The following is a 27,121-nucleotide window of genomic DNA, read 5'->3' as shown; positions in this document are numbered from 1 at the left end:
GTTCCTCTTTCTACATCTACCTCTTTTTATCAAGTGCAGTAACAGATCCAAAGTAAAACATCTCACTGGCTATTTATTAAGGGTCTTTAGTCATAATTTGTCAAAAAACAAAGATGAGATGCTGAGAGAAAGGTGAAAGTAGAGACAGAAAAAGTTTGAATGTAAGTAAGGCTCTCAAAAGTGCCTACACTAAAGGTTTCCAGCATCTCAAGAGTGTTTGTAATGACTTTTAGGACTCAAGGATTTATCAGATTATGAAATAGCACATCTAATAAATGACAACACAGTAACAATGAAATTTTTTTCAATTTGGAGAAAGAAAGTAGAAGAAAAGTCACACACATTAATAATCCATGATGCCAAGATTCTAAGGAATAAAAATTTCCCAGCTACGAGGGATGTCTCCCTCAGTTTGTTTTATTAGTATGAATAAAAAGCATCCGTTCCTTCACAAACAAGTCCTGTACTCAGAAAGAACTGACCCAAGTCTGGGAGAACCACCAATTCAAGTATGAAGGACTGAAGCTTCCAAACATAGCCTCTGTCTTCTGTCACGCATCTTCATCTTAGTGGTGACATGGCCACTGCCCAGGGAGCCTGTGGCAGAAATCCAAAGGGGGAAGGAGCAGCAGATGTCTATGAACACTGTGCAGTAACAGTGGCTCACATCCTCCAGACTCACAGCTCTGTGTGGTGGGCTTCTGCCTTCAGTAGTTCACTGGGCTTCATGAAGATGCCTTCCATGGCTTTCCAGTAGTTGTTCTGGCTTGGCTGGGCCATACCATGCACCTCTTTTTGCCCACTGATGGGTCGACCATATTGTTCTCCTGTGACAGACAGCAGAACCTCGGTGGAAGAATGCTTGAACCGCACCTCACCATCCCTCACCCAGTAGGGCCCATTACAGAGCACTGTCCAGTCATCCAGATAATCGCCTTCACCTTCCTCACCAAAAGCACTCACCTCCTAGAAGACACAGATAGGTAAGCAACATTAGTATGGCTGACACACAGGCTTGAAAAAAGAGGGAGGCAATGGGAAGAAAAATAAGGCTATCTAAAAGTGAAAAATAAGAGGTTTTCCAATACTGTTCAAAAATAAATAAAATAGGGGGGAGTGTATAGCTCAGTGGTAGAGCACGTGCTTAGCATGCACGAGGTCCTGGGCTCAATCCCTAGTACCTCCATTAAAAATAAATAAAAATCTAATTACCTCCCCCTGACAAAACAAACAAATAAATAAAATAAACTGTGGGAAAAAAATAAAAAGACACAAAAGACATGAAATCAATTGCCATAAGATTATGGCCCAAACATTTATTTTACAAGTAATCCTCTATTTGCCTTTTATTTTCTATTATAGTCTTAAAAATATTTTACCTCATTATTTGACTTTTAACTATTCCTGCCTCATTCCCTCAACTAGATTTTAAGTGACCTGGTGAGAAACACAAGTTGGAAAGGGGATGGGCTCTGGAAACAGGCAAACCTTAAATCTCAGTTTTGTCCCTTCCTGTGTGACTCCTTTGGGCTTTCATCTTCTCCTCTATAAAATGATGACAATAATATCTTACAAAATAATTATGAGAATTAAATGAAATAATATATATTAACCGAGCAAAGTATAGCAGGTTCTATCTTCTACTCGTATTCTAATCTCATTCCCCTTAAGGCCAAGAATTCAGTTTGTATGATAATAAAAAGCTACTAAGGGGTGGGGGTATTGCTCAGTGGTAAAGTGTGTGCTTAACAAGTGCAAGGTCCCAGGATCAATTCCTGGTATCTCTGTTAAAATTTTTTTTTAACTAATTTAAAAAATAAGTTACTGATTATTTCAGACATACAGATATTTTTTAATTGAAGTATAGTGAACCTACAACACTGTTAGTTCCAAGTGCACAACACAGTGATTCAATTTTCTATACTTTACAAAATGACCACTACAAAACATATATAATTTAAATATACACTAACAGCCATAAAATTTTAGATAAGAAGGCAGTCATTTGGAAATATAGTCTGTAAGACTAAAGGCAAAAGGAACTGCACATAATTAACAATTCTATTACTATACTGGAACTGAACAAGTAAGTAAGTGGACAACAGTGGTAGGAGCCAGGTATCTCACTGTTAAGAGTGGGAATTTACAAATAAGCAAAGGGAGGAGGCTAAAATGATCTATGAGACAATGGATTAGAGCTGGAGACATCAGTAAGAACTCTTATTTCATTTAATATAGACACAGATGGTTACACATATGAACATTTATGGTTATGTGTATATGCATTCACATGCAGATATTTCTTAGCCCTGTCAGATGAGAGGGCCTAAAAGAAACAATATCCCAGTAGCAACAAGCTCATGTAGGGCCTACATCTAAGAGTACCATTCTCCAATAAATGGAAGCAGGACTCCTTAGGGAAATAGCTCATTCTAGGACTGGACAAGAAATATACAAGATGAGCCTAGAATATCTCATAGTGCCAGAAAGTAAGGAAGTGTTAAAACACACCCACACAATATATACAATGATGGAAATATGTCATATGGATACAGGAAACAACTGAAAGGGCTCCCAATAGCCAAAGTTGGAACAACTGAGCAACATAATAAAGACAGTGCTATTGGATTATAACTTAAAGTATAAAATAAATATCCAGGAGTCCATACCAATGTAAATAAATGATTAAGTAAATAGAGAAAAGACAAATCACACATGCAGAAGAATTCCAAATAAATTATGCAGCTTTTCTACCCTAAAGGTAGCATAACTCTTTAAGTGTGGGCTGTGCATAGTGACTTCTTTCCAAAGAGTACAGTATGTAAAAGGGAAAAATGGAAAGACTGACTTTACAAGAGAAACCTGAAAAACACTACCTCAGCCAGGTAATCAATATCAACAGTCATTAATCATGCAGATACTATGTATCCTTGATAAAGATGATGAAAATTACACTTTACCTCTGCGGTCTTCCTCGCCCAAACCTTTATAAATCCAGTCTAATCATAAGAAGATCAGACAAATTCCAATAGATGAGCACCCTATAATATACCTAACTAGCCCCTTTCAAAACTGTCAAGGTCAACAAAAAGAAGAAAAATCTGAGAAACTGTCACAGTCAAGAGGGACATAGGGGGTGGGGGGTGGGAAGGGATAGACTGGAAGTTCAAAATTTGTAGATACTGACAGGCATATGTAGAATAGACAGGATTATACTGTATAGCACAGGGAAATATATACAAGATCTTGTGTAACTCACAGCGAAAAAAAGTGACAATGAATATATGTATGTTCACGTATAACTGAAAAATTGTGCTCTACACTGGAATTTGACACAACGTTGTAAAATGACTATAATTCAATAAAAAAAGTTTAAAAAAAAAAGAGGGACATAAAGAAGCATGACAACTAAATGTGACGTGCATGGGATCCTGGAACAGAAAAGAGAAGAGCTAGTAGGTAAAAACTAAGGAAACCAAAATGAACTATGGACTCTGGTTGATAACAGTGTATCAGTATTGCTATATTAACTGTGGCAAATTTACCAAACTAATGTTAAGATGTTAACAGGGAAAACTATGTACAAAGTAGGGGTGGGAGGGAATCAGTCATTAAGGTGTCCACATCATCCGAAAATTCAAGGCTTAAAAAAATGGCACAATACATAATTTATTTTCCTAATGTGGTTAGTTAGCATCATTAAAAAAATCATAATGGTAATAATTTTTCTTGCAATTTGGAAAACATAGGGTTTCTTTATAGCAGGATTAATCAAGATACCTTATGATATGCTAACATATACCTAGTCTCTCTTCCCTCATCATTTCTTGATTTGATCTAGACGTAGAGTCTCCATTTTGACCAGAAACAATTTCCTTCACACATATGGGACAGAAGCATATTCTCCAGGTCTGCACAAAAGAGAACACCTACATCTGGAAAAGAAAGGGTTAAGAACTAAGGTATCAAACAACTCAACTGAGTACTCCTCGGTAGAGCAGCAGTGATCCACGGGATGCCACCTCACCTGGTTTCCAGAAAGAGGTGAGGTGAAATGGTGACTATGGAGATTTCGGCCAGTGTTGACATGTGTTAGTCGGATGGGCTGACCACATCTGATGGGGGTTCCCCTTTCACACACGGTGGCGGTCTTCCCCCGTATCCTCCAGTAACTATTGCTGTCATCCACGGAGGTTACACCTGTCACTGACTGCTGCCCACTACCTGCAGTCAAAAAAAAGAAAGAAAAGGAAGAGGGTGAGCTCAACCTGACCCTTCTCTTTCATGTGTTACATAATAGGTTTGGAGGGGTTGGAAGGAAATCCTATGCTTCGTAATATTTTTTCCTACAACATTAAAGTATGCATGAGAAATACTAAATGTATTTATACAGTATTAGTTACTGTATGATGAACTATATTTAGGAGTATATTACATCAGAAAATTCCAAGAATTTGCATCCAAGAGCACTAAATAAGTGAACACATGCGGTTTTTTTGAAGCACAGGCAGCATTTACCTATATATACTAGCCTGGATGGTCCCTAATATATGTCAGGTGTCTAATCATATATTAACATGTTTGTAATGTTATTCAATGTTTACTATGTATTACAATCAAAAATTTTTACCACATTTCACAGTTAAAGTGAGACCAGTTATTCCTGTCAACTTTAATCCAACAAGCCATTACAGCTCCCCAATTCCTGTAAGTGATCTATCAACCTATTGTAAAAGTATTCTTAAATCATCTAAATTTGGTTAACACTGCTTACAAATGGTGCAATTCTGCAGGTTAAAAGGTACTAGGTTAAATATGTAGCTACAGACTTGGGGGAAAAAAAGAAATATACAAACAATAATTGGCGGGTAGGTAATGTGTACTGAACCTAATTACCAATCCAAGCCTTTTGATTGATTATTCTTATTTGATACATGCATCTATTCTCTAAAGTAAGTATTACTATTTCCCCCATTTTACACTGGAGTGTTAGAAAGGCTTAATAATATGCCAAAGGTCACACACAACCCCAAGAGGCAGTGCTGGAGTTTGAACCTAGGTGGCCTGACTCTACAACTCGCATTCTTAAACCACTCTACCACCTGGCCTCCCAGAAAGCTTTATTTTCTGTCAATTTCCTCCAAATAGGCCATTCATATAAACTCCAGAGATTTCCCTTCCTTAGGCCTCATTCATTAGTCAATTCTTGGAAGGCACTCCATATTTCCCACTTTCCTCAGTTACTCTTGCCTATTTCTCTTAGCTTTGCCTTCAGTCCTCTGGCCCTGCCTGACCACAAGCTTTTGATGACACTTTCCTTTTTACCACTTAACACATTATGCCTTGTACCACAGTTATCTGTGTGAATGTTCAGAACTAAACTACCAGCTTCTCACTCTTGCTGTTTCTACTCAACTCATAATGATTTTGTTTTATCTTATAAAGGGGGGGGGGCAAACCAACCTACCTTCTTACTTCTAGCTTTTGCCTTACAGTTCTCTTGGTTCTCACTGTCATGCTTCACTAAATCATGTTGTACATTTTCTGTCTCCTACTTTTTCACTGTCATTCAGCCTTCCACATCCTCTCCCGTCCTTAAACTTTGGGATTACCCAGAGTTCTATCCCTGGCCCTTATGCACTCTTAAATACTTGTTGGAGATGAAGACAAAAGCATTTACAAGTACTTCAACAAGTTTTTCAACTGATTCAAATTGACACCAGATTGAGAACCACAGTTCATCCTGAGCAATCTCATCTTCTCTCCCCACATCTTCAACCACCACCTGTACAATGATATTGTACTTAACTCTGTGTCTCAGGCTCAACACAGATCTCTCTCTTCTGAGCTTCAGACTGAGCCTGGTTCTCAAATGTGGCTGCCCATCAGGAACACCTGAAGAGCTTTTCAAACCTACAGATTCTTACTGGCAGGCCTCTCTTTACCCATGTTCTGATTTAGTAGATCCAAAATAGGAAACCAGATCAAATTAAAATATAAGTCTGACACATAGTAGTTATTCACTGAAAGGCCACTAAGATTATTAAACCCTCCTATAAAGAAACTGTGTTTTCCAAACTTGCTTCTGACCCCCTCTAGCTTCTGTTCCCGGGGCTCTGTGACAGCTGCTTTCCTGAACTGCTTCTGCCAACAATGAAAATTCAGCCCCTTTCCTAGCCTAACTGGTCAGACAGGTTTTGGGGATCATGAACCACACACCAGCCCCATCTAGGAGAACGCCTTCCTCTCTCAGCTAATAGCATCATCAGTTACCTAAGACAGACATCTAGCAGTCATCTTAGATGCCTCTCACATCTTACTAGCTGAACCTTACGCTCTTCTTTTTGTCTGTTTTTGTTTTCTTGTAACTTGCTGACTGGTTCACTACGGTGTCTCTTGTATCTAGAACAGTATCAGGCACACAGTAGGAACTCATTAAATCTATACTGAGTGAATGGGCCCACAAATAACTGCTACATTATAAATGAACCACAAACTAAGTATTTTATTTTCATATGTTAAAAAGCCCTCTGAACAGTTTCCCTTCCAATCCCACTGAGTGCTTCAGTTTTTCTTTACGAGGGTAAGGTTTGAGTGAAAAGAGGCCAAAGAAAAGAGATGAAGTTAAGTGTAAGATGCAAAAGAGTTAGACAAGAGTGTCGTAGTCAAAGAGTGAAGTCTTGGAAGATTTCAGAGATAACAAGACTTACTGTAATTTTCTACAAGTCTGTCTCTCCCATACTGAGTAGTGACAGCCTGCAGTAACTGAACGCAGGCTTTTAACCTGGACAGATTTGGATCGAACCGTCTCTGTCATTCACTAGCTGCCAAGGATTTGAGCATGCGATTTATTTGAGTCTGTTTCCTCATCTGTAAAATGAGGATAATAATGGCCTATATCTCGTAAGAATAAGTCTTCAGAAGTAAATATGTAATATGCCTGGCACGTAGCTCACCAGATACAAGTTGGTATTACGATTAAGATGCCTTAGGACCACTGAATTCTCCGACTCTCCGCCTCCAGACCTCAGGAACCTCCCCCCGGCTCCCCTAACCTTCCCAGACCACACCCCTCAGATTCTCTCTAGGCCCCACCCCCTCCGGAGCCTAGCAGGCCTTCCCAGCCCACCCGAACCCGGGTGGCAGTACCTGACCCGTAGCGCACGTCGTGTGAGTGCAGTCGGACGTTGTGGCGCGTATTGAGCAGCTTCACTACAGAACCGCATGTAACGACAGCCAGATTGGACGCTCCCACAGCACTCCACAAACCCCCAAACAACAGCAGTGACACCACAGCCATCCTGGCTGTAGCGCAGAGCCCCTAATCTTCGAAGAAAACTCGCCCCTCCCCGGAACCGGAAGCTGCGAGCGGAACCACAGAGAGGAGGAAAGGAAGAAGCCCAATCTGGTCTTTATGGTTCCTTTGGCTAGAGAGGCCTAAGGAACTAGCTAGGCCTAGTTGCTTCCGACTCCCTCGTTCCGTTCCCGGGGCCCTGTGACAGCTGCTTTTCTGAACCGCTTCTGCCAGTTTTCGCGCTCCTTCGACTAAGCCAGGAGAGCCAGGAGGGAGCCGAGAGGAAGAAATGGCCCGCCCACTCCCAGTGACAGGGGGCCGGAAGTGACGTAGCACGTTGACGCAGCAGCGGCGGCGGTGGCGGCGGAGGGGCCGTGCGGTGGGTTCGTACTATCCTTTCCCAGTCTCGGTTCGGCGACTCCATTTTCCTCGGTGGGGGCTGAGGGCACTGGAGAAGGGACGGGCCTCAAGCAGGTAAAGTTTGGACTGGAAAGTGTGTTCCTCGAATGGGTCAGGTGGGGAGCTAGGCTCTTAGGGCCTGGTCCCGTAAGGGAAGAGGCACTGGGGAGCCGTTATGCGGGAAGAAGTGGGGCCTCCGACCTTCCCTTCTCTATGAGGGAGGAGGAGGAGGAGGAAAGCAAGATAGTTGCTTAGAGTCTTAAGTCTTTTCCCAATCCTGTGCCACCCCAGAACCCAGGAATTGGGCGGCCTGTTGTATCAACAGGCTTCCTGGGATGCCGTCCCTCTCTCGCAGCTTCTGAAAACTGGGCCACGCGATAGGGTTTGGAATGGAAGGGACCTAGGGCTTCTGAGTCAGGATCAGGTGATCGAATTGTTTGTTCTGGGGATGTGAAACCTACGGAGCTTTCAGCAACTCGGCTATCAGAGTAGGGGGCGATGCCAAATTCCTTCTTTTTCCATGTTGTTAAATGATATAATTAGAAATTTGTGTAGATGGCTACATCCATCAGACGTCTACCATACACGTACGAATGCGATATTAAGTTAAAACTTTATTTTCTTCCCGTTTGTGTCTCTCTGTCTCTCTGTCTAGGCACTCGTTTGAGCAGTTCATTTCCCTTGGTTGTTGCAAGTACTGATACTTGTTTTTCAGTTACAGGAGGCCTGAGCTCTCCGAAAATACTTCCGTAGAAATTCACTGTAATATTAGAAGTAGCAAGGGAGTATTAAATTACATTGCTGCTATTAATGATCATGGAGAATGTAAAGAATTTTGAAATTAATTAATTTCTTTGGAAAAAAGTTTAGTTCGACTGTTTATCCAAAAGTTACTGATTTTTAAGTCTTCCATGTATTGATTACAGAAGTATGATTGCTCCCCACATCAGTTGTGAATTTACAGCCCTTTTCCATGACTTGTGTTCCTTCAACGAGGACAAATCTGAATCATCTGAAAGCTTATTTAGTTGGTTTGGTTGGCTACAAGATTAGATTAGCATAGTATTACTACTCTAAGAGGTTTAAATCTCATCATGGGATTAATCACATCGAGAAGTGGTGTAGTCGCATTTTACAGTTCTCCCTCCCTCAGTAGACCTTCACAAGAAAGGAGGGCTCCCCAGTAGGGTGGAAACATATGGTCTTTGGAAGCAAATAAATTTGCTCCTGCTCCTCTGTTCTTAAGGCACCACAGTCAGATTATGCTACAGTGTAATACTTTGATTCTTTATTTCCACTATTCTCCAATATAATCAATCACCAAATCCTACCTCTCCATAAAAATCTGTTCCCATCAACATACAGATTATGTTCTGGCATTCCTCTCATCCCTATCTAGCTAGCATTCTACTTCTTAAAATTTCCTTTCATAGCCAGATTTCCAACTGTGTCAACTTTCTCAGTTTTTTTTCATTCTTCAGCCTACACCAGTCTGGCTTCTCTTCTGACCACTCCATTGATACTGCTTTTGTCAAGGTCACCAGTGACTTCTATTTTGTCAAATCCTGTGGATACTTTGTTCTCATCTTTCTCAGTGTGGAATACTCAGCACAGTTTATTCCTCTCTTTAAGTTCTCTCTTCTGTTAGCTTCATTGACACTTCACTCCTGGATTTTCTCCATTTTTATGGCTGCTCCTTCTCAGTCTCCTTTGCTAGCTACTTTTACTCTCTACCTAGTGTCTAAATGTTGAATTTCCTTCAGAGTTTAATCCTAGGTTTTCTGTGTGCTTCCTTTAGGTGATCCAGTCCTGTGGCTTTAATCAGCATCTGAAAGCTGGCAACTCCCAAGTTAAACTCTCTAGCCCAGCCTTCTTTCTTCTGTGTTTAAGACTCATACAAAATGCCTGCTTAATAGGTCCATTTGGTTGTCTCTTAGACATCCCAAACCTGGCATAACATTTTGGGTTCCCTATCATTCCAAACCCGATCTTCTCTGCCTTACTAAGTGATACTCTCATCCACATGGTTACCAAAGCCAGACCTCTGAGAATCATATTGGATTCTTTCTTACTACTCACCTCCCCAAGTCTTTTAGTTAGTCCTGTCACTTCTACTTCCAAAATATATTTCAAATTTTTTTTTTTGTTCTCCATCTCTGCTGCTACCACCCTGTTGCAAGCCACCATCTCTTTTTCCCAAGCTACTGAAATAGTGTTCTCAGTTTTCCCTGCTTCCACCCAGAACTTCTCCCAGTCCATTTTCCACATAGGAGGATCAGGTCAGGTCAGAACATGTCATTTCCCTGCTTAAAACACTCCAGCGGCTTTCCATGACCTTCACAGACCTGCTTGAGCAGACCCCTCCTCCCTTTCACATCCTGCTTCCTTCACCATTCTCTGGTCACACTAGCCTTAGGACATTGCCTACCATATGCCAGGTTCTTGCCCACCTTTTCTGCCGGGAACCTCTTCCCCTGGTTCTGCCTACCACATCCTACCCATTCTTGACATCTCAGTCTGAACTAACCCTCTCAGAGGTGAGGATGATTATTTCCTTCCTAGCACTTACAGCAAGCTTTATCTGTTTGTGGTTTGTCTCCTGCCCCAGAACACAGGTATGCTAGGGGCAGGGATTTTGTCTTGTACATGCCTGGCGTGTAGTAAGCACTCATTAAGTAAGTATTTATAGAATCAGAAAGTAAATTACTGAGTCAGTTCTTGGTATAAAACCCTGTAGGGGCTTCTCAGCACCTTTCAGATAGAATCAAAAATCCTTAAGTTATCCTATCAAGATCCTTGTGACCTCACCTCCAACTCATTATGAACCCTTCTCCCTCTTCCCAAACTGGCCCTCATGGTTCCTGCCACAGCGTATCCTGGGCCTTGTGCTGGGAGCACTTGCCTCCAACAACATCACTCCTCCAACCACCTCCAAAGACACCAACTTCTTCACTTAGTTAATTCCTCCTCACTTTTAAGGTCCTTAAGTCGCTTCCTCAAAATTGGGTTAGAGTCTTCTATTACAAGCTCCCATGGTACCTTTGCCATCAATCTTTAAAGACTTTCTGTACTTCTAGATCGAGGGTTACCAAACTAAGACTCCTGAGCCAAATTAGGCCACTCCCATTCATGTACGTATTTTCCATTTGCTTTTGTACTTTAACAGCAGATCTGGCCCTCTGTAGAGAAGGAACTATATGCTCCCCATTGTGTTACATAAAGCTCAGTAACTGTTATTCCCTCTGTGTGTTGCAGGGATTCTGAATCTGGTTACTTATTTCAGTTGTTTCTCTTCCTCTTGTGCCCTTTCCTTGTCCCCAAAGGAAACATGGAAAGAAAAGGGATAACTAATAATTTTAAATTAGTTATTACATTAGCCATTATTAACAGTAGTGTTTTTTATACCCTGATACTGAAAAGGTTTTAAGACTGTTATTTCTTATAAATATGGTGAGCATATTAAAATGATTATAGGTAGAATTAACATTTGCTGTCTTCTAACATCTTGACTTGATGTGATTAGGATTTTTCATACCAAAGAGTTCAAACTCTTAGATTTTTGGATTCTAAATTGGGTAGTCACTAGTGAACACCTTTGAAATAGCCTTAGGCCCTTGCTCATAAAATGCAGGATGTCTTGTAGTTTACACTCCGCACCAGACTTCTGGGGCTATTTTCCAGACCACTAGGCCCTTTCAGACCTAAGCCTTTGCTCGTGTTGCTTTTTACCAGTCTGTCTTCTTAACTCCTCTCAACTCAGGCTTCACCTCTTCTGAGGCATTCTCTGACCTCCCTCTTTCATATTGCTTTCATAGTCCTGTATATAACTACCATAAAACATTTATGCTTTGTCATAACTTTATTTACAAGTTTTTTGAGATGAATTGTGTACACCAGGGTCCAAAGCATGTTTTACTCATTTTTATATATTCAAGTCCCAGCACAGAGCTTGACCCTTAAAAAAAAAAAGTAAATGTTAATTAAAGCTGCCAGTGGAGGGAATTAACAGACATCTCTTTTTTGCTCTGGTCTCCTTTTAATTGCCTCCTACATCATCTTGTTCAAAGGGAGGGACTGCGGAGGGCCTCCCCTGTGGCAATCTGATCCCAGCACCATTCCTCTTCCCAAGAATGTCATGGTAACTGCCAGCCTCTCCCTTTGAGCCACATCTTGTACTGCAGCTGTGCTTCTGCCTGGAGAAACCTCCTTTCAGCACCCCATTCCCTTTCTAGACCTATTTCAGTAGCAAATGTAACTTACAGTCTGAATATGGGGAAAATTCAAAAGCATAAGTACTAAATACAAAACCCAAAAGACACCAGACTTATCTCAGATGTCAAATATTAATAACAACCATATACTAATAAGTAGTGTTTTTGTTCTGGAATAGTTGCTGCTTGCCAACCTCAGCCTGCAGTGCTGCTGCAGCACCCTCTGTACATCTAGCTCCTATAAGTTGCAGCAAGTCAGGATTGCTTCTGGCACAACCTCTTTTAACTGGAAGTCTTGCCAGTGGGCTAGATTGGAGGCATTCCCCAGCTGTAGCACATCATGTACTTTATTGCTGATCTAGAGAATGGGAGGAAAGCTGCATGCAGCACAGAGCACCAGCCACTCCCGAAACAGAAGAAAGCTGTTATTTTCATCAGGTAGGCTGTTTCTCTCTGCTGATAAGCTATAGGGCATCTGGTCTGCAGGAGCTGGCATTTAGTGTGAAGATGTTGAGGCCTTACAAAACTGAGTCTGTGGGTCTGATAGCCTAATTAAAGCAAGCTATGTGTGGGGGCTGCTGCACCCAAATCTATTTTTAATGGCTCTGTTCAGGGCTGAGGGGGAGTGGTATTAAAATCAGAGCACCACATTTAATTGACAGAAGTTTTACATATTCATTTTTGGCTGTACTTAAGTTAAATGACCTTAAGGGTATAGATCTTGGGGGGAAAGGGGACATTCATCTATCCCAAGGCCTCCTATGTCACCATCCTGTGGGACCTATATAAAGATACAGTGTAGAGGCTCTTAAACTTTTTGATCCGAGCACCCCTTTATGCTTTAAAGATAATTTAAAATTTCAGAGACATTATGTTCATGTGAGTTATATCTATTGATATTTATGAGATATATATATATAGATGTTTACCAGATTAGAAATTAAAACTAATAGATATTACTTCATTTTAACATAATAATAAGCCTGTTTGCAACATACAGGTATATCAAATCAACACGTTATACACCTTAACCTTACACAGTGTTATGCATCAATTACAGATGGCCCTTGAACAACACAAGGGTTAGGGTGCTGACTCTCTGCTCCTCCCACAGTCTGCATACTGCTATTTCTGCCTCAAAAACAAACGAATTAATAAGTGACTCATCTAACAGCAGGAAGCTAAAACAGTTTGGATAGAATTAAGACTTAAACCCTAGTTGTTTGATTTCAAATATTGTGATCTCTAATCGAACACAAACTACCCACATTTAATTTAAAGATCTGTAAAATGAAAATACAGGTACTATGTTTACTGAGAAAAAGATCCTCACAGTTTAAACTCATGTTGTTCAAGGGTCAACTGTGTATCTCAATAAAGCTGAGAAAAAAAAAATAAGCCTGCTACATTTTAAAATAAATAACACATATTATAAAAAAAACAACTGTAATCTTCAAAACAAAAAATAAAATGAAAAGAATGGCATTGTTTTTCTTTTTCTTTTCTTTTTTTTTGCAAATCTATTTTAATGTCTGCTTTAACAGAGTACTGCTAGATTCTCATATCCTCTACTTTCAGTTTGTTGTGATAAAGTCTTACGACCTCTGGAAAACTCCACTGTATATTCATGAGAGAAAGGTGGGGGTTGATCCCTGGACCACACTCTGAGAACTACTGTATGATAGAAACAGTTGTGACTTTGGAGTCAGACAAGCCTTAACTCAGATTTCAGCTCTTGCAGTTAAGAGTTGTGTCGCATTGAGCAAGTGACTTCATCTCTGAGTCTATTTCCTCCTTTGCTGAGTAGAGAGGAGTGTGCTGTAACTCATTGGACAATGTAGGGGTTAATAAGATATTTGTTAAATGTCTCGAACTTGATGTGCAATAAATATTATTCCTCAGGGCACATTTTTCTATTTGTTTAAAATACCCAGGAAATGCCTGTATTAGTTTTGGTTGGGTTTCGTGGGTTTGTTTTCCAGTTATCTTCCTGTGTCTGCTCTACATATATGTCGTAATACATAAAATTACCTCATGGTCCTTATTTGGCCCTCTACTAGAAGTCAGCTCCTTGAAAACAAACCATCCTGTTTCTCTTCAGATCCCCAGCTCCTAGCAAGTGCTTGTACTGGGTAGGCAGTCATACACTTTGAAAAGAATAGCATGATAATTCAGGACAGGATAAGGAGTGGTGCTGAGTTTATCAGCAGCCAGCTTCAGGATTTCAGAACAGAATCTTGATGTTATGATTCGTGTGATGTGTGTTGTGTTTTAAAGCCCAGGAAACTCCGTATTATGGTTCTGTGGTTCTCCCCTGCCATGTCCAGGCTTTTGGTGCATCTGACAGCAGGGAAGTAGAGACAAAGTTAGGATTGGTTGGTACAAAGTTACAGAATGCTAAGGAAATTTAGGCCCAGGATTCAAATTCAAACTCAGTTAACATTTATTGAAATAGTAAATAGTTTCCTTTCTCTATGTTATGTAATATTCTCAACTATCTTGCGAGTGCTGTTGCCATTTTCCAGATGAAGAAACTGATGTTCAGGCACATTAAATAATTTCCTAGGGTTTATAGTAGATGGTGGGACCAGGATTTGATCTCTACTCTTAAGCCCAGCAGTCTTTGCATTTACGTTTGTTGCCTAATTTCTTTCTTCATCTACCCATTTCTGCCCCCAAGTGGAACATGAGGTAAAACTCCTTGGGCAAACCAGACAGTACATACAGAGCAGTCCAGTATAATTGCTTTTTTAAAGATATACCTGAAAGGGCACCCATGGGAAGTATGGATAATAGAAGAGATGGAGCCATCTGAGTCTTACTCTCTCCTCCCAGATGGAAATGGTTGGGCAGAGCAGTGGCACATAGCTGAAGGCTGTTTGTGGAAATGTTCAAGGGAACTCTGTCTCATTTTTTATCCCCATCTCCCTTCCTTCTCTAGTCTTCAGGCAAACGGTGAGAAGCTGCAGCAATGTCTGATTTTGTGGAAAGCGAGGCTGAGGAGTCAGAGGAAGAGTACAATGATGAAGGCGAGGTGGTACCCCGGGTCACCAAGAAATTTGTAGAAGAGGAGGATGATGGTGAGGAAGCCCCAGCCTCAAGCTTCTCCCCACTATTGCTAAGCTTTGGATAGTTGGATTCTTGCTGATGAGAGGCTCAGGCTGAGCACAGAAGTTATCACACATGAGGTACCAGCTTGAGAATTTTCAGTCATTCTTAGAAAATATTTGCTGAGCATCTGTATGCTGTATGCCAGGCACTGTGCCTAGAAGTAGGAATACAAAATAAAGACCCAGCTATCATGGAATTTACATTAGTGGGAGGGGGCAGTCAGTATACCAATAAATAAATACATAAGTAGTGTTTCACTCTTTTAGAGACCTAACAGTGTTGGTATGTATGTACCCAGTTTCATATTTCTCTGTCTAAACCCAACCATTAGGACCATCAGCAAAGTAGAACCATGAAATGGCTTTAAAGATGGGAAGGAAAATACAAGCTTTATCAAAAGCATTATGGATAAGAGAAGGAATGTAGCTACTATGTTTATAAAGTGAGAGGAAAACAAAGGTTATTGTTAGCTGTGAAGCCTCTAGTAATGATTTTGAAGAGCCAAAGTAATTAGGAAGCTCGTGTTGGGTGAATGTGGAAAAGAGGTAGTCCTTTCTGGAAGCTGCTGCTCTAAGTGGTCATGTTTAGATGAGGCAGAAGAATTAACTTGGCATCCAGGTCTTTAGGTTCAGAGCAGATGGAGAATCACAGTTAAGCAGGTGGCCTTGCCCCAGCCCCAGCCTATTTCCCAGACTGCTTGCCTCAAACATGCATATTTTCCAGATGAGGAGGAGGAGGAGGAAAACTTAGATGATCAGGATGAACAAGGAAACCTGAAAGGCTTTATCAATGACGATGATGATGAAGACGAAGGGGAGGAGGACGAGGGCAGTGACTCCGGCGATTCAGAAGATGATGTTGGCCACAAGAAGAGAAAACGCAGTGAGTAGCCTCTCTGCAGGTCAGGTGAGGCTGGGGTGGAAGTCTCAGTGGAGGAGGGGCCTCCCCATCACCATGGGCTACACTTTGTCTTCTCTAGCATCTTTTGACGACCGCCTGGAGGATGATGATTTTGACCTCATTGAGGAGAATTTGGGTGTCAAAGTCAAAAGAGGAGTAAGTGTCTTTTTTTGTCTCTTACATTGGGGGTGAGAGAAAAAGCCCTTGCAATTCAGTGACTCCAGGGGGAGGAGGCACATCCAGAACAGTTTGGGGAACATCAGAGAAGAGAAAATGGCTCAGTATCACTGTGCTTTGGAGCCCAGTTCTGGGTGCCTGTTAAAAGCTTATCAAAGTTTCAAGGGTGGGCTTTGGGGCTGAAAGAGCATCATTTGATGTGTTCTCTCTGATGTCCCTTGTCAGAGTAACTGTGGTGGGAAAATGGGAATGAGACTGGAGAGCAAGCATCCTTATGCCAGTCTCCTCAGGCCCTGATGAGGCAGGTTTTCCACCCCTAGCAAAAATACCGGCGTGTCAAAAAAATGTCAGATGATGAAGACGACGATGAGGAGGAATATGGCAAGGAGGAACATGAAAAAGAAGCTATTGCAGAGGAGATCTTCCAGGATGGGGAAGGGGAAGAAGGGCAGGAGGCCGTGGAGGCCCCCATGGCTCCTCCCGAGGAGGAGGAGGAAGATGATGAAGAGTCAGGTATGTGGCGTCAGGCAGGGAAGCCTGTTTTGGTATGGGTGTTGGGTTTTCATACCCTGAGGAATAGAATGGGAAACCATTCTTCAGCTACACGGCCCAAGCATTTGACACAAAGAAGTTCGTTTTCAGGAGCCAATCTACCCTCCTCCTCACTGGCCACTCATATAGTAGGAACTAAAGCCATTCAGTCCTGGCTCATCCCCTGCCTCTGAGCACTAACCCCTCCCTTCCCTACCCAGATATTGATGACTTCATTGTGGATGACGATGGACAACCACTGAAAAAACCTAAGTGGCGGAAAAAGCTTCCTGGATACACAGATGCGTGAGTGGGGTCTGGTGGGAGGTGGTGATAAAGGCATCTGAATGGACCCAGTCAGGAAGGAGGAGGTCAGAGTTCTCTGCCAAAAATGGGACATTCTCAGCTCTCAGCCATTTTGCTTCCCTGCCTCTAATAACCTTTACCAGGCAGTGATGTCGAACTGCTCCTAGAAGCTCTGATAGCTCTCTTCCTGCATTCTAGGGTCTCTGTGGGCTTAGGGTGGAATCACACTTGGGCAAGGCTCCAACCTCTCCCTTCCACTTGCAGCCCTATGTTCATTTGTTTATATATTAGTTTTCTAAATATAATTTTGTTGGAAGAAAGCTTTTGCCCTGAGGGAATACTGTAGTGCCTTAGCAGAAGATAGACCCACTGAACATGATATGGACCCATCTGCCCTGTTGCTGTTTGATCCTTGTCACTTGCACATGCCAAAGATGGGCCTTTTAACCTCAGTAAGTCATAGTTTCCCCAGAAATATCCCTCGGCTAAGCCTTTACTCCATGATGAATATGCCTTTTTTATTTACCTTTCTGTTAACCTCAGTTCCCTTCGGGTAGATAAAGGATCTCTGCAGGGGTTGCATTCCTCTCCTCTCACCAGAACCTGGGCCAACTGCCTTTTGCTCTCACCCACAGGGCCTTGCAAGAAGCCCAGGAGATTTTCGGTGTGGACTTCGACTATGATGAATTTGAGAAATACAATGAGTATGATGAAGAGTTAGAGGAAGAGTATGAGTATGAGGATGATGAGGCTGAGGGTGAGATCCGAGTGCGCCCCAAGAAGACCACCAAGAAACGTGTGAGCCGCAGGAGCATCTTTGAGATGTACGAGCCCAGCGAGCTAGAAAGCAGCCACCTCACAGATCAGGACAATGAAATCCGAGCCACTGACCTGCCTGAGAGGTTCCAGGTAAGGAAGCACCAGCCTCTGTCCTTCTGCCAACCTGTCATCACCTACCTTGAGTTATAGCAGAGAAACAATCTAGCAACAATCTGATAACAGTTGGTATATAGGAAGTCAGCTTTGAGCCCCATTTGATGGCGGTATAGGGAGTCCAGCTCAGCATAGACTCATGTGGCTAATGGTTCCTGAAACTGCACTCTTTCTTTAGCAAATAGACGAAGTGTCTACTTGCCAGACACCCCTCTTTTGGGTACTAGAAATGTATGCCTGCAGAGCACACATTTTTGTCCAGAAGCAGTATGTGTTTTTCCTATGTGAGATACAAGATAAAGTCAGTCTCATGCTGTTGTTTTATCTCCTGCAGCTCCGTTCCATCCCAGTCAAGGGGGCTGAAGATGATGAATTGGAAGAAGAGGCTGACTGGATCTACAGGAACGCCTTTGCCACACCAACTATTTCTCTGCAGGTACCCCAAAAAAAGATCCTTATGTTTTGACATGAACCAAAGCCGCTTTATCAGAAGCCCGCCTTCAGAATGGCCGAGTGGTCTAAGGCGCTGCGTTCAGCTCACAGTCTCCCCTGGAGGCGTGGGTTCGAATCCCACTCCTGACTAAGCCACTTCATCAGGATGAGAAGCTGCTTCTCCCTTACCCCAAACATCTGTGTGCCTGGAACAGAACAGCATGTGTGTGTGCAGGGGTATGAGGGAGATTTTCCTAGGTTTCATCTGAGAAGGTCATCCTGTGACAAGAAGCAGTTTTGCATGTGGTAAGGCAAAGCAAGTAATGGTGTCATTGCTGTTTCTTTTTTTTTCTTACTGTAGGAAAGCTGTGATTACCTAGACCGAGGGCAGCCAACCAGCAGCTTCAGTCGAAAAGGGCCCAGCACAATTCAGAAGATTAAAGAGGCCCTGGGCTTCATGCGAAATCAGCATTTTGAGGTAACACCTCAAGCCCTTGTGGCCTGTTGGTTAAAAATTCAACTAGGGGTGAGTGAAAAAGTGGCTCCCTAACTCAGGTGGAAGTTGCCTTCTATCATCAGCAGTGGTCCCTTGACTCAAGAAGTGTAAGGACCATAGACTTTAGTGATCAAGAGAACAGTGCTACCCCATGTGCAGTATTATCTTCCCTCTAGGGGGAGAGTGTGTGCCCTGGATGGGCATGTGAGGGAGGCCAGGCTTCCAACTGTTGAATTTCTTGGAGCTGTTTGTTTATCCTTCTGGCAAAGGGAATCCTTGCAGATTTTTTCTCTCTGGCTGAATGCTATCTCCTTGCCACTCTAGGTGCCTTTCATTGCCTTTTACCGAAAAGAGTATGTGGAGCCTGAGTTGCATATCAATGACCTATGGAGGGTGTGGCAGTGGGATGAAAAGGTAATAGGAATATGCACCCCCAAGGGGCTGAGGGCTGGATTGGGTACTACTGCTTCTGGGCCCAAAGTCCCCTTGTACATATCAGGTGGCAGCCAAACCCCGAAGCCTGCCAGACTTCCCCCAGGGTCTCCTGGTGATGAACAGCATGGCCTTGGGTCTCCAAGGCTGAACACCAGCCCTTACTTCTGCCCTGTCCTGCCCTAGTGGACCCAGCTGAGGATCCGTAAGGAGAACCTAACGCGGCTGTTTGAGAAGATGCAGGCTTATCAATATGAGCAAATCTCTGCTGACCCTGACAAGCCCCTTGCTGATGGTATCCGGGCTCTGGACACCACCGACATGGAGAGGTAGCATATGCAGGGTTTATTCCATTACAGGGAGCTCTCATACCAGAGACAGGTTCCCCCCAAACCCCAACCCCAGAGCAGAATAAGCTTGTAGAATTCTCAGCACAGGGCCCTTCCCTCGGAAACTCGATTTATCAACTCGTCAGAAGTGATCTTTCTGACAGGCAAATTCCTGTTACTTCATGTTGGTATAAAAGGTTTAAGAGAATCAGATAGTCATGTTTGCTTTTTTGTATGTTCCCTGTATATAAAGCTACATAGGGAACCAAACTAAAGCCAGAAAGTAGTTTGGTGAGCCTGGAATCAGAGAAGGGTGTGGGAAGGGATCAGATGATTTTAGTGGCCAGTGGTATAAAGCTGGAGAAGAAGGACAAGGACTGTCTCGAGGACTCTGAGCTGTGGTGGAGACGTGCTGCCTCATCTGCCTCTCCCTTTTTGTTGCTGTTTCTGACAACCACCAGCCACCAATTGTTTGACATGTTACTATTTTAAGGTACTTTGGTTACAATTAAGTCATGGTCTGGGTCCATTGTATGTCTCTAATAATAAATAATACAGGTACCTATCCTAGTTGGGATCTTGCCTCATGGGAATTGGACCTCTTGTAGCAAAACTGGGGTATACCCTTTTTCAGTGATAATTGAAGTCTTATGTCCCTTCCCTCCAGGCTCAAAGATGTACAGTCAATGGATGAGCTAAAAGATGTCTACAATCATTTCCTGCTTTATTATGGTCGTGACATCCCCAAGATGCAGAATGCCGCCAAGGCCAGCCGCAAGAAGCTAAAGCGTGTAAGGGAAGAGGGTGATGAGGAAGGTGAGTGCTGGAAAAGAAAACCCAGAGGCTCAGTGTCCGTGGCCTTTCTAAAGATGCCCTTGGCTGAGTACACTTTGGGGCTTTTCTATGTGTGTCAGATCCTTGGGAGTGACTGGAAACTACAGCACTAACTCATGTTTTCCTTCCAGGTGATGGTGAGGAGGGAGAAGATGAGGAGCAGAGGGGGCCAGAGCTCAAGCAGGCTTCCCGCCGAGATATGTACACCATCTGCCAGAGTGCTGGGCTAGGTAAAAACTAACTGCATAAATTCCCCAATAGTCACTGGTAGGTAGGAAAAGAACTTAAAGGACATCTGAGTGAATCACCAATAAAGTTGTAACACTTATCCCATGACCCATGCCACAGGAATGGTTCAGCCTCTCCCATAATTCCTGAAGGAGCGGAAAACTCACAGAGAGAGGGAATTCATCCCATCTTTGGGAAATTCTTTTATTAAACTGTAGCTTCCACCTTAGTTCTGAGCGTAGTAGTCATATTTAAAATTTCTGTTCCTTCTGCTTCATAACAGCCTGTCAGCTGTTTAAAGTCACTGTTTTCACTGTTTTAAGACATCCTGGTCCTGCTCATTCGAGACCCCTTTAAAGCCTAATGTCCAGAATTGCGGCTCTAAACTAAAAGCTAAGAGGTTATTCGGCCCAGCTGTTGCCTCACCTTTCACTCTCCTGTTTGCTTTAGATGGCTTGGCCAAAAAGTTTGGGCTTACTCCTGAGCAATTTGGGGAAAACCTCCGGGACAGTTACCAGCGGCACGAGACCGAGCAGTTTCCTGCAGAGCCCTTGGAGCTGGCCAAGGATTATGTTTGCAGGTAGGCCTGCAGCAGGTAGCTGGCAGGAGGAGGGACCTGAGGACAAAGATGCCCTCATCCTGCAGCTTCTCCGTTTTCCCTACAGCCAGTTCCCTACACCAGAAGCTGTACTGGAAGGTGCCCGCTACATGGTAGCCCTGCAGATTGCCCGAGAGCCACTTGTCCGGCAGGTGCTGAGGCAGACTTTCCAGGAGAGAGCCAAACTAAATATAACCCCCACCAAGAAAGGTAGAAAGGTAAGCCAGTTGGAGGGCTTTGATCCAGTATGTGGTTCAGCTCTGTTTGATTGAACTGAGTTTATTGCCTTCACTTAGCTGAGCTCTGCCTGAGAGCAGAGAGGCGGTCTTTTTCCCCAGGGTCAAGCCCAGCTATCCATAGGCTGATGATTCCCTCTTGATGTGTAGGATGTGGATGAGGCCCACTATGCTTACTCCTTCAAGTACTTAAAGAACAAGCCTGTTAAGGAACTGAGAGATGATCAGTTCCTCAAGATATGCCTGGCTGAAGATGAAGGACTGCTCACCATTGACATCAGCATAGACATGAAGGGGGTAGAAGGGTAAGCTACACTCTGGGCTGGAAGCACTTTGGGGAGGGCTTGGCGAGGAGTGTGTTGGAGGGAGGGTCCCTCAGGAATGTGAACCACACTTTCTCAATTGAGCAAGCCACTGTCTGTGGTTTACTCACAGTGTTCATGGGTGTTTGGGCATCACCTTTTCTCAATCCCTGACACCACAGTGTTGTCTTTTCTCAGCTATGGCAATGACCAGACGTATTTTGAAGAAATCAAACAATTTTACTACCGAGATGAGTTCAGCCACCAGGTGCAGGAGTGGAACCGACAGCGCACCATGGCCATTGAGCGAGCTTTGCAGCAGTTCCTCTATGTGCAGATGGCCAAAGAGCTCAAGAACAAGCTGCTGGCCGAAGCCAAAGAATATGTCATAAAGGTGAGGACAGGAATTCATGATCTTTAGTCGTAGGACTTTCCCAAACGAGAGCTCAGCATGAAGGAACTCCTAATAACTATCCTGTACCTAAAGAGGAAGCACTGGGGGCAGGCAGAGCGTAACCTGAGAGTGAGTGCAGTCACAGGTCATTCCAAGACCTCCTCACTTAAAGGGCCTCTTCCCTCCCTCCTCGATTCCATACAAATATTCTTTGTTTATATGGCTGGCCTCTGTGTACTCTCCTATTTCTAAAAGCAAGATATGTCTTCAGGTCATAAGCCTGTCCAGGAGTGAGAAAATGTGTGCATATGAAAATGACCTTTGTGCATGTGTATCTGCATCTCTTTCCTTAACACAGTTGGTAAGCCTGATGGCCATAGTGTTGGGTATATCTCCTCCCCAGGCCTGCAGTCGAAAGCTCTACAACTGGTTGAGGGTGGCACCCTACCGGCCAGATCAACAGGTAGAGGAAGATGACGACTTTATGGATGAGAACCAAGGGAAGGGCATCCGAGTCCTAGGCATTGCTTTCTCCTCTGCCAGGTAACTGCCTGTTCCTGCCTGCCTGACATTAGCCCTTACCTGTCTTCCTGATCTCATTCTTCTCTTACTCATATCCTCATATTGCTAATTATCACATGGTCCTTTTCTGCCTGGCTGGCAGAGATCACCCTGTGTTCTGCGCCTTGGTCAACGGTGAAGGAGAAGTGACAGACTTCCTCCGACTGCCTCATTTTACCAAACGGCGAACTGCGTGGAGAGAGGAAGAACGGGAAAAGAAGGCAAGTATCTGGGATAGGTTACCACGTGTACATCTTGAATGCATCTTATAATTCAGTGGGGTTAAAAGCTAATGGTCTAAGCAACATCGCATGCAAGACCCTGATTATCTCTGACCTGGTCACTGACCTCTCAAGTCCTGGGATAAGTCTCACTTCCATAGGCAGTAGATGGCACTCAAGTTCTGGTGCAGAATTTACTTCTGGCATAAGGCCAGTTCCTAGGCGTTGTGTGCTTCTGGGAGCTGCCATAATTGCCTCTGTTCTTACCAGCATCTAGGTCAGCCTGTTCCAGGAGCTGAAAGCCACTGAGGCATTACGCCAACCTTTTCCCTGCTTTAGCCTTTCAGTGTTTCTTCCAAGGAAAGAGAAATTTGAATTCATCTTGTGTATATGCTTCTAATTTTTTTTAACCTAACAGTATCTTTCAGTTTTCTTGAGAGAGCCCCATTCTGAAAAGTACTTTTTAATAAGCAACTGTTTTAAAAAGGAAAAATCTTAAAGTGAGATCAAAATAGTCCTGACTGTTAGGCAGTGGTTTATGTAAAAAAAAAAGACCCAAGTATGTTTAGTTAACCACAACTCAAGTCTAAGCTAGAATTAGAATAATCTTGGAAAACATTAACAGATGTGTATATTGTTCAAACTAGAGGTCCTCATCCCCTTGTTTTGTGTTTCAGTTAAACAGAGTGTGATGCATCATTGTTCTGGTCTTGTAAGGCCTCAAGCTACTTACCGAGAGAGAAGTGCTTGAAATCTTTATATCCTCAGAGCCATTCAGCTCCAATTTTCTTTCAATCTAGGCTCAAGATATTGAAACTCTAAAGAAATTTCTTCTGAACAAAAAGCCTCATGTGGTGACAGTTGCAGGAGAGAACAGGTAGGGGCATCAGAGGATTGGGCCAGGCCTGGCTTGAAGTCACTCATCCTTTATTGTTGAATCTGCCACATGCCTATTACATAGTAGGCATGTGCCTGTGTAGAGCTTTTATAATACCTTCATCCTCAGGGGATGTCCCTGGGAATATTGTACCTCTTTGTCTTCAAAGCTCTCTCCTCCCCCATCCCAGCCATGAGATAGTTCATCCCTGAGAAACTGTCCAGAAATAGCCCTGACCAGCACCCCTCATCCCTCCAGGGACGCCCAGATGTTGATTGAGGATGTAAAGCGCATTGTGCATGAGCTGGACCAGGGCCAACAGTTGTCCTCTATTGGGGTGGAGCTGATTGACAACGAGTTGGCCATTCTCTATATGAACAGCAAGAAATCAGAGGTAATGCTGGAGCCCCACCCTTAGGACCTACAGAGGCAAAAGTTATCAACCCCAGAGAGATAGGTAAACAAAAGTTATCAGGGGCACAGGACTGCACCTGTTTATTTACCTAAACAGAGACTCTCCATTGTGCCAGTCATGGTTTAGATTGGGATCCCCAGAAATTAAATTGGTCCCAGGAAAAATGGTCCCAGAGAAGAGAAAGTGACTTAAAGCCAGATGGTTTAGATTTTCTCTTGCTATTTTTGCTAAGGGAACTTTATGGCCCCGCTGACCCTCGTTTGACTCTTAGGCAGAATTCCGGGATTACCCTCCAGTGCTGAGACAGGCCGTCTCCCTGGCCCGGCGCATCCAGGACCCTCTAATTGAATTTGCCCAAGTGTGCAGCTCTGATGAAGACATCCTGTGCCTCAAGTTTCACCCCTTGCAGGTGAGTAGGAGTTAACAGGTAGCCCCAGGTATGCAGAGTGGCACAGTAACCTTATCCCTACTTGCTGTGTGTTGACAGGAGCATGTGGTGAAAGAAGAGCTGCTCAATGCCTTGTACTGTGAATTTATCAACCGAGTCAACGAGGTTGGGGTCGATGTCAACCGTGCCATTGCCCACCCCTATAGCCAGGCCTTAATACAGTATGTCTGTGGCCTGGGACCTCGAAAAGGGACCCATCTCCTAAAGGTAGGATTGGGTTGACTCGGGGAAGAAAAGAAGTTCCTATTCCATTGAGCCTTTACACTATGCCAGTATGCTTTGACAGAAAGACCAAGGTCAGAGGGGTAAAGGCACTTGTCCAGAGTCATCCAGCTCATCAGAGTGAGAGTCAGACTTCAGATAGGGTGGGCACAGCCATGCTCTTCACGGCTGTGCTATGATGACTTAGGGAAAAGATAGCCTAAGCCATGATTCAAAACAGATGGAGGAAGGCAAGAGTGTACTAGACACAGACCTTAGGATAATTTTTTCCCAGTGGAAAGAAAAAGTATTTCAGTCACAGAGGGGATCATGTAGTGACCTTCAAGAGTAATGGTAGTATTCTTTTTCTTAAAATGAGTGATGGCGACTTGAGTGTATATTTTATCACGAATTTTGAAGCCATACATTAGCTATGTATTGTCTTTGGTCAGTATAATGAAGTTCTTTAAATAATTTTTTTAGTAACAGTTAGTATGGTGTAGTGCTCAAATATTGGGGTGTGGGGGCAAAGTTCCCATCAGGGAGGGTTTCCTAGAGACCTGAAAGCAGGCTGGGAGGTGATGCCTGCCTGCTGCTCCAGCTCACTCCAGGCCTCTCCCCTAGATCTTGAAGCAGAACAACACCAGGCTGGAGAGCCGGACCCAGCTCGTCACCATGTGCCACATGGGTCCCAAAGTCTTCATGAACTGTGCTGGCTTCCTCAAGATCGACACGGCCTCCCTGGGGGACAGGTGATGCCCTCTGCCTGGGTGGGCCAAGAGGAATTCCCTTGGGCTTTACTTTGGGGATACAAAGGAGAGGGCTGTCAAAGGGCCACAAGCTATTTAAATTAGCAAATGTTTTAAAGCAAAGTTGAGGAACCTTTATTTAGTCAAGAGCCTCTGACCTATGGAAAAGATCAGTTCAATTATGTGAAGGTTTTTTGTGAGAGAAACATAAAAAGAACCAACTTAGTTTATAAATTAAGGACAGAAAACATAATACTTGGTTCAGTAAACACAAACTTGTTCTGTTGTTATGGTTAGTTATGGCTAGAGAAGGGTGGGGATAGCACGGGCAGTGGAAAGGGGGGTCTGAGGAGATAAGGAAGGGGGAGAGAGATCTCGTGTATTTTGAAATGATGTTATTGAGAGAAAGTTCTTTTCATTTGGACTTTGGACTTCACTATTGACCTCTTCCTCTCCAGAAGTTATCAACTCAGTCTTTGGAGGATCTTTTCCACGGGCACATAGCTCCTCATTCAGTAATGGAAATCAGTGGGGAAATAGGCTTCAAGTTCTAAAACTTCATTTTCCACCCAGCTTTGCTGTAACACTCCACGAATAACATAGGTCCATGTGAGTGCACGGGCAAGACCAGCCTGGGAAGGCTTTATGGGGGAAAGTAACTGTCAGCAAATTCTCAAAGGTCTTCTTTCCCCTTCTTGTTTTATCTTAATGTAAGACTTATATAAGTTCATTATATAAAATTCAACATATAGAAACATTGTGCAGAAAGTTGAAGTCCCCCATAATCCCACCCCCCAGAGATAACTACCATAACAAGTTGATGTATACTACAACTTTCCTAAATTTTATTTTTTGCTATGCATTTACTAACTACCCATTTACTACAAAAATGGGATCATATGACTCATAGTGTTTTGCAGTGCATTTTTCACGTATCAGTATATCGTGGCCATCTTTCCATGTCAGCACACATAGATCTACCTCATTCTTTTTAATGGTTGTATAGTATTCCATCGTATGGAGGTACCCTAATTTCTTTAACCAATTCCCCATTGGTGAACATTTGGGTTGTTACTAGAAACTTCTCGTTATGTATCCTTCCCCCTTTTCACCTTTTCTTCAGCACTGACTCATATATAGAAGTTCTTGATGGTTCCCGAGTCCACCCTGAAACCTATGAGTGGGCCAGGAAGATGGCGGTTGATGCTCTGGAATATGATGAATCAGCTGAGGATGCCAACCCTGCAGGAGCCCTTGAAGAGATCTTGGAAAACCCAGAGCGACTCAAGGACCTGGACCTTGATGCCTTTGCAGAAGAACTGGAGAGGCAGGTGGGTGACAGTGTAGAAAGCCTGGCACAGAAACCATCCCAAATGGCCTAGTTGGAAAGAGACTCAGGCAGCAAGTCTCCAGAGAAACCACATTGTGGGGAGCGGGGAGAGGGTGAGTCATACAGTTTCCTTCCAGGCCCTCTTTCCCCCTTTCCAACAGTGCGGCTTTGCATTT

General features: G+C 43.3%; 2 protein-coding genes across 3 annotated transcripts in view; one reads left to right on the top strand and one right to left on the bottom strand.

The window, feature by feature from the left end:
- Positions 1 to 287: 287 nt before the first annotated feature.
- SDF2 (stromal cell derived factor 2) lies at positions 288 to 7,568 on the bottom strand. Of its 2 annotated transcripts, none has more exons than XM_032457625.1 (3): positions 7,150 to 7,568; positions 3,980 to 4,224; positions 288 to 966 (listed from the first exon to the last, which is right to left on the bottom strand). In XM_032457625.1, exons 1-3 carry the CDS (start codon positions 7,298 to 7,300, stop codon positions 679 to 681), a joined length of 684 nt encoding a protein of 227 aa, XP_032313516.1. In that variant the 5' UTR covers positions 7,301 to 7,568; the 3' UTR covers positions 288 to 678. The 2 variants fall into 2 exon arrangements, with proteins under 2 accessions (XP_032313516.1, XP_006184992.1); XM_006184930.3 differs by having other exon boundaries at positions 4,028 to 4,224; positions 7,150 to 7,560.
- A 42-nt stretch (positions 7,569 to 7,610) lies between these two features.
- SUPT6H (SPT6 homolog, histone chaperone and transcription elongation factor) overlaps positions 7,611 to 27,121 on the top strand; it is a 29,256-nt gene continuing 9,745 nt past the window's right edge. The window contains exons 1-25 of the mRNA XM_014559461.2: positions 7,611 to 7,768; positions 14,846 to 14,984; positions 15,739 to 15,897; positions 15,995 to 16,071; positions 16,413 to 16,605; positions 16,845 to 16,929; positions 17,565 to 17,838; positions 18,197 to 18,298; positions 18,656 to 18,772; positions 19,115 to 19,204; positions 19,409 to 19,551; positions 20,219 to 20,367; positions 20,517 to 20,615; positions 21,064 to 21,193; positions 21,279 to 21,429; positions 21,598 to 21,752; positions 21,948 to 22,143; positions 22,547 to 22,686; positions 22,808 to 22,925; positions 23,726 to 23,802; positions 24,061 to 24,196; positions 24,489 to 24,626; positions 24,705 to 24,872; positions 25,491 to 25,618; positions 26,739 to 26,946. Of these exons, the coding sequence (XP_014414947.1) occupies positions 14,876 to 14,984; positions 15,739 to 15,897; positions 15,995 to 16,071; positions 16,413 to 16,605; positions 16,845 to 16,929; positions 17,565 to 17,838; positions 18,197 to 18,298; positions 18,656 to 18,772; positions 19,115 to 19,204; positions 19,409 to 19,551; positions 20,219 to 20,367; positions 20,517 to 20,615; positions 21,064 to 21,193; positions 21,279 to 21,429; positions 21,598 to 21,752; positions 21,948 to 22,143; positions 22,547 to 22,686; positions 22,808 to 22,925; positions 23,726 to 23,802; positions 24,061 to 24,196; positions 24,489 to 24,626; positions 24,705 to 24,872; positions 25,491 to 25,618; positions 26,739 to 26,946 (3,342 nt within the window). The 5' untranslated portion in view covers positions 7,611 to 7,768; positions 14,846 to 14,875. The remainder of the gene's footprint in view (positions 7,769 to 14,845; positions 14,985 to 15,738; positions 15,898 to 15,994; positions 16,072 to 16,412; positions 16,606 to 16,844; positions 16,930 to 17,564; positions 17,839 to 18,196; positions 18,299 to 18,655; positions 18,773 to 19,114; positions 19,205 to 19,408; positions 19,552 to 20,218; positions 20,368 to 20,516; positions 20,616 to 21,063; positions 21,194 to 21,278; positions 21,430 to 21,597; positions 21,753 to 21,947; positions 22,144 to 22,546; positions 22,687 to 22,807; positions 22,926 to 23,725; positions 23,803 to 24,060; positions 24,197 to 24,488; positions 24,627 to 24,704; positions 24,873 to 25,490; positions 25,619 to 26,738; positions 26,947 to 27,121) is intronic.

The sequence above is a fragment of the Camelus ferus genome, chromosome 16 (assembly GCF_009834535.1).
Source record: "Camelus ferus isolate YT-003-E chromosome 16, BCGSAC_Cfer_1.0, whole genome shotgun sequence".
In the NCBI taxonomy this organism is placed as follows: domain Eukaryota; kingdom Metazoa; phylum Chordata; class Mammalia; order Artiodactyla; family Camelidae; genus Camelus; species Camelus ferus.
The sequence above is the reverse complement of the archived record's forward strand: the minus strand, read 5'-3'. Positions and strand labels throughout refer to the sequence as shown.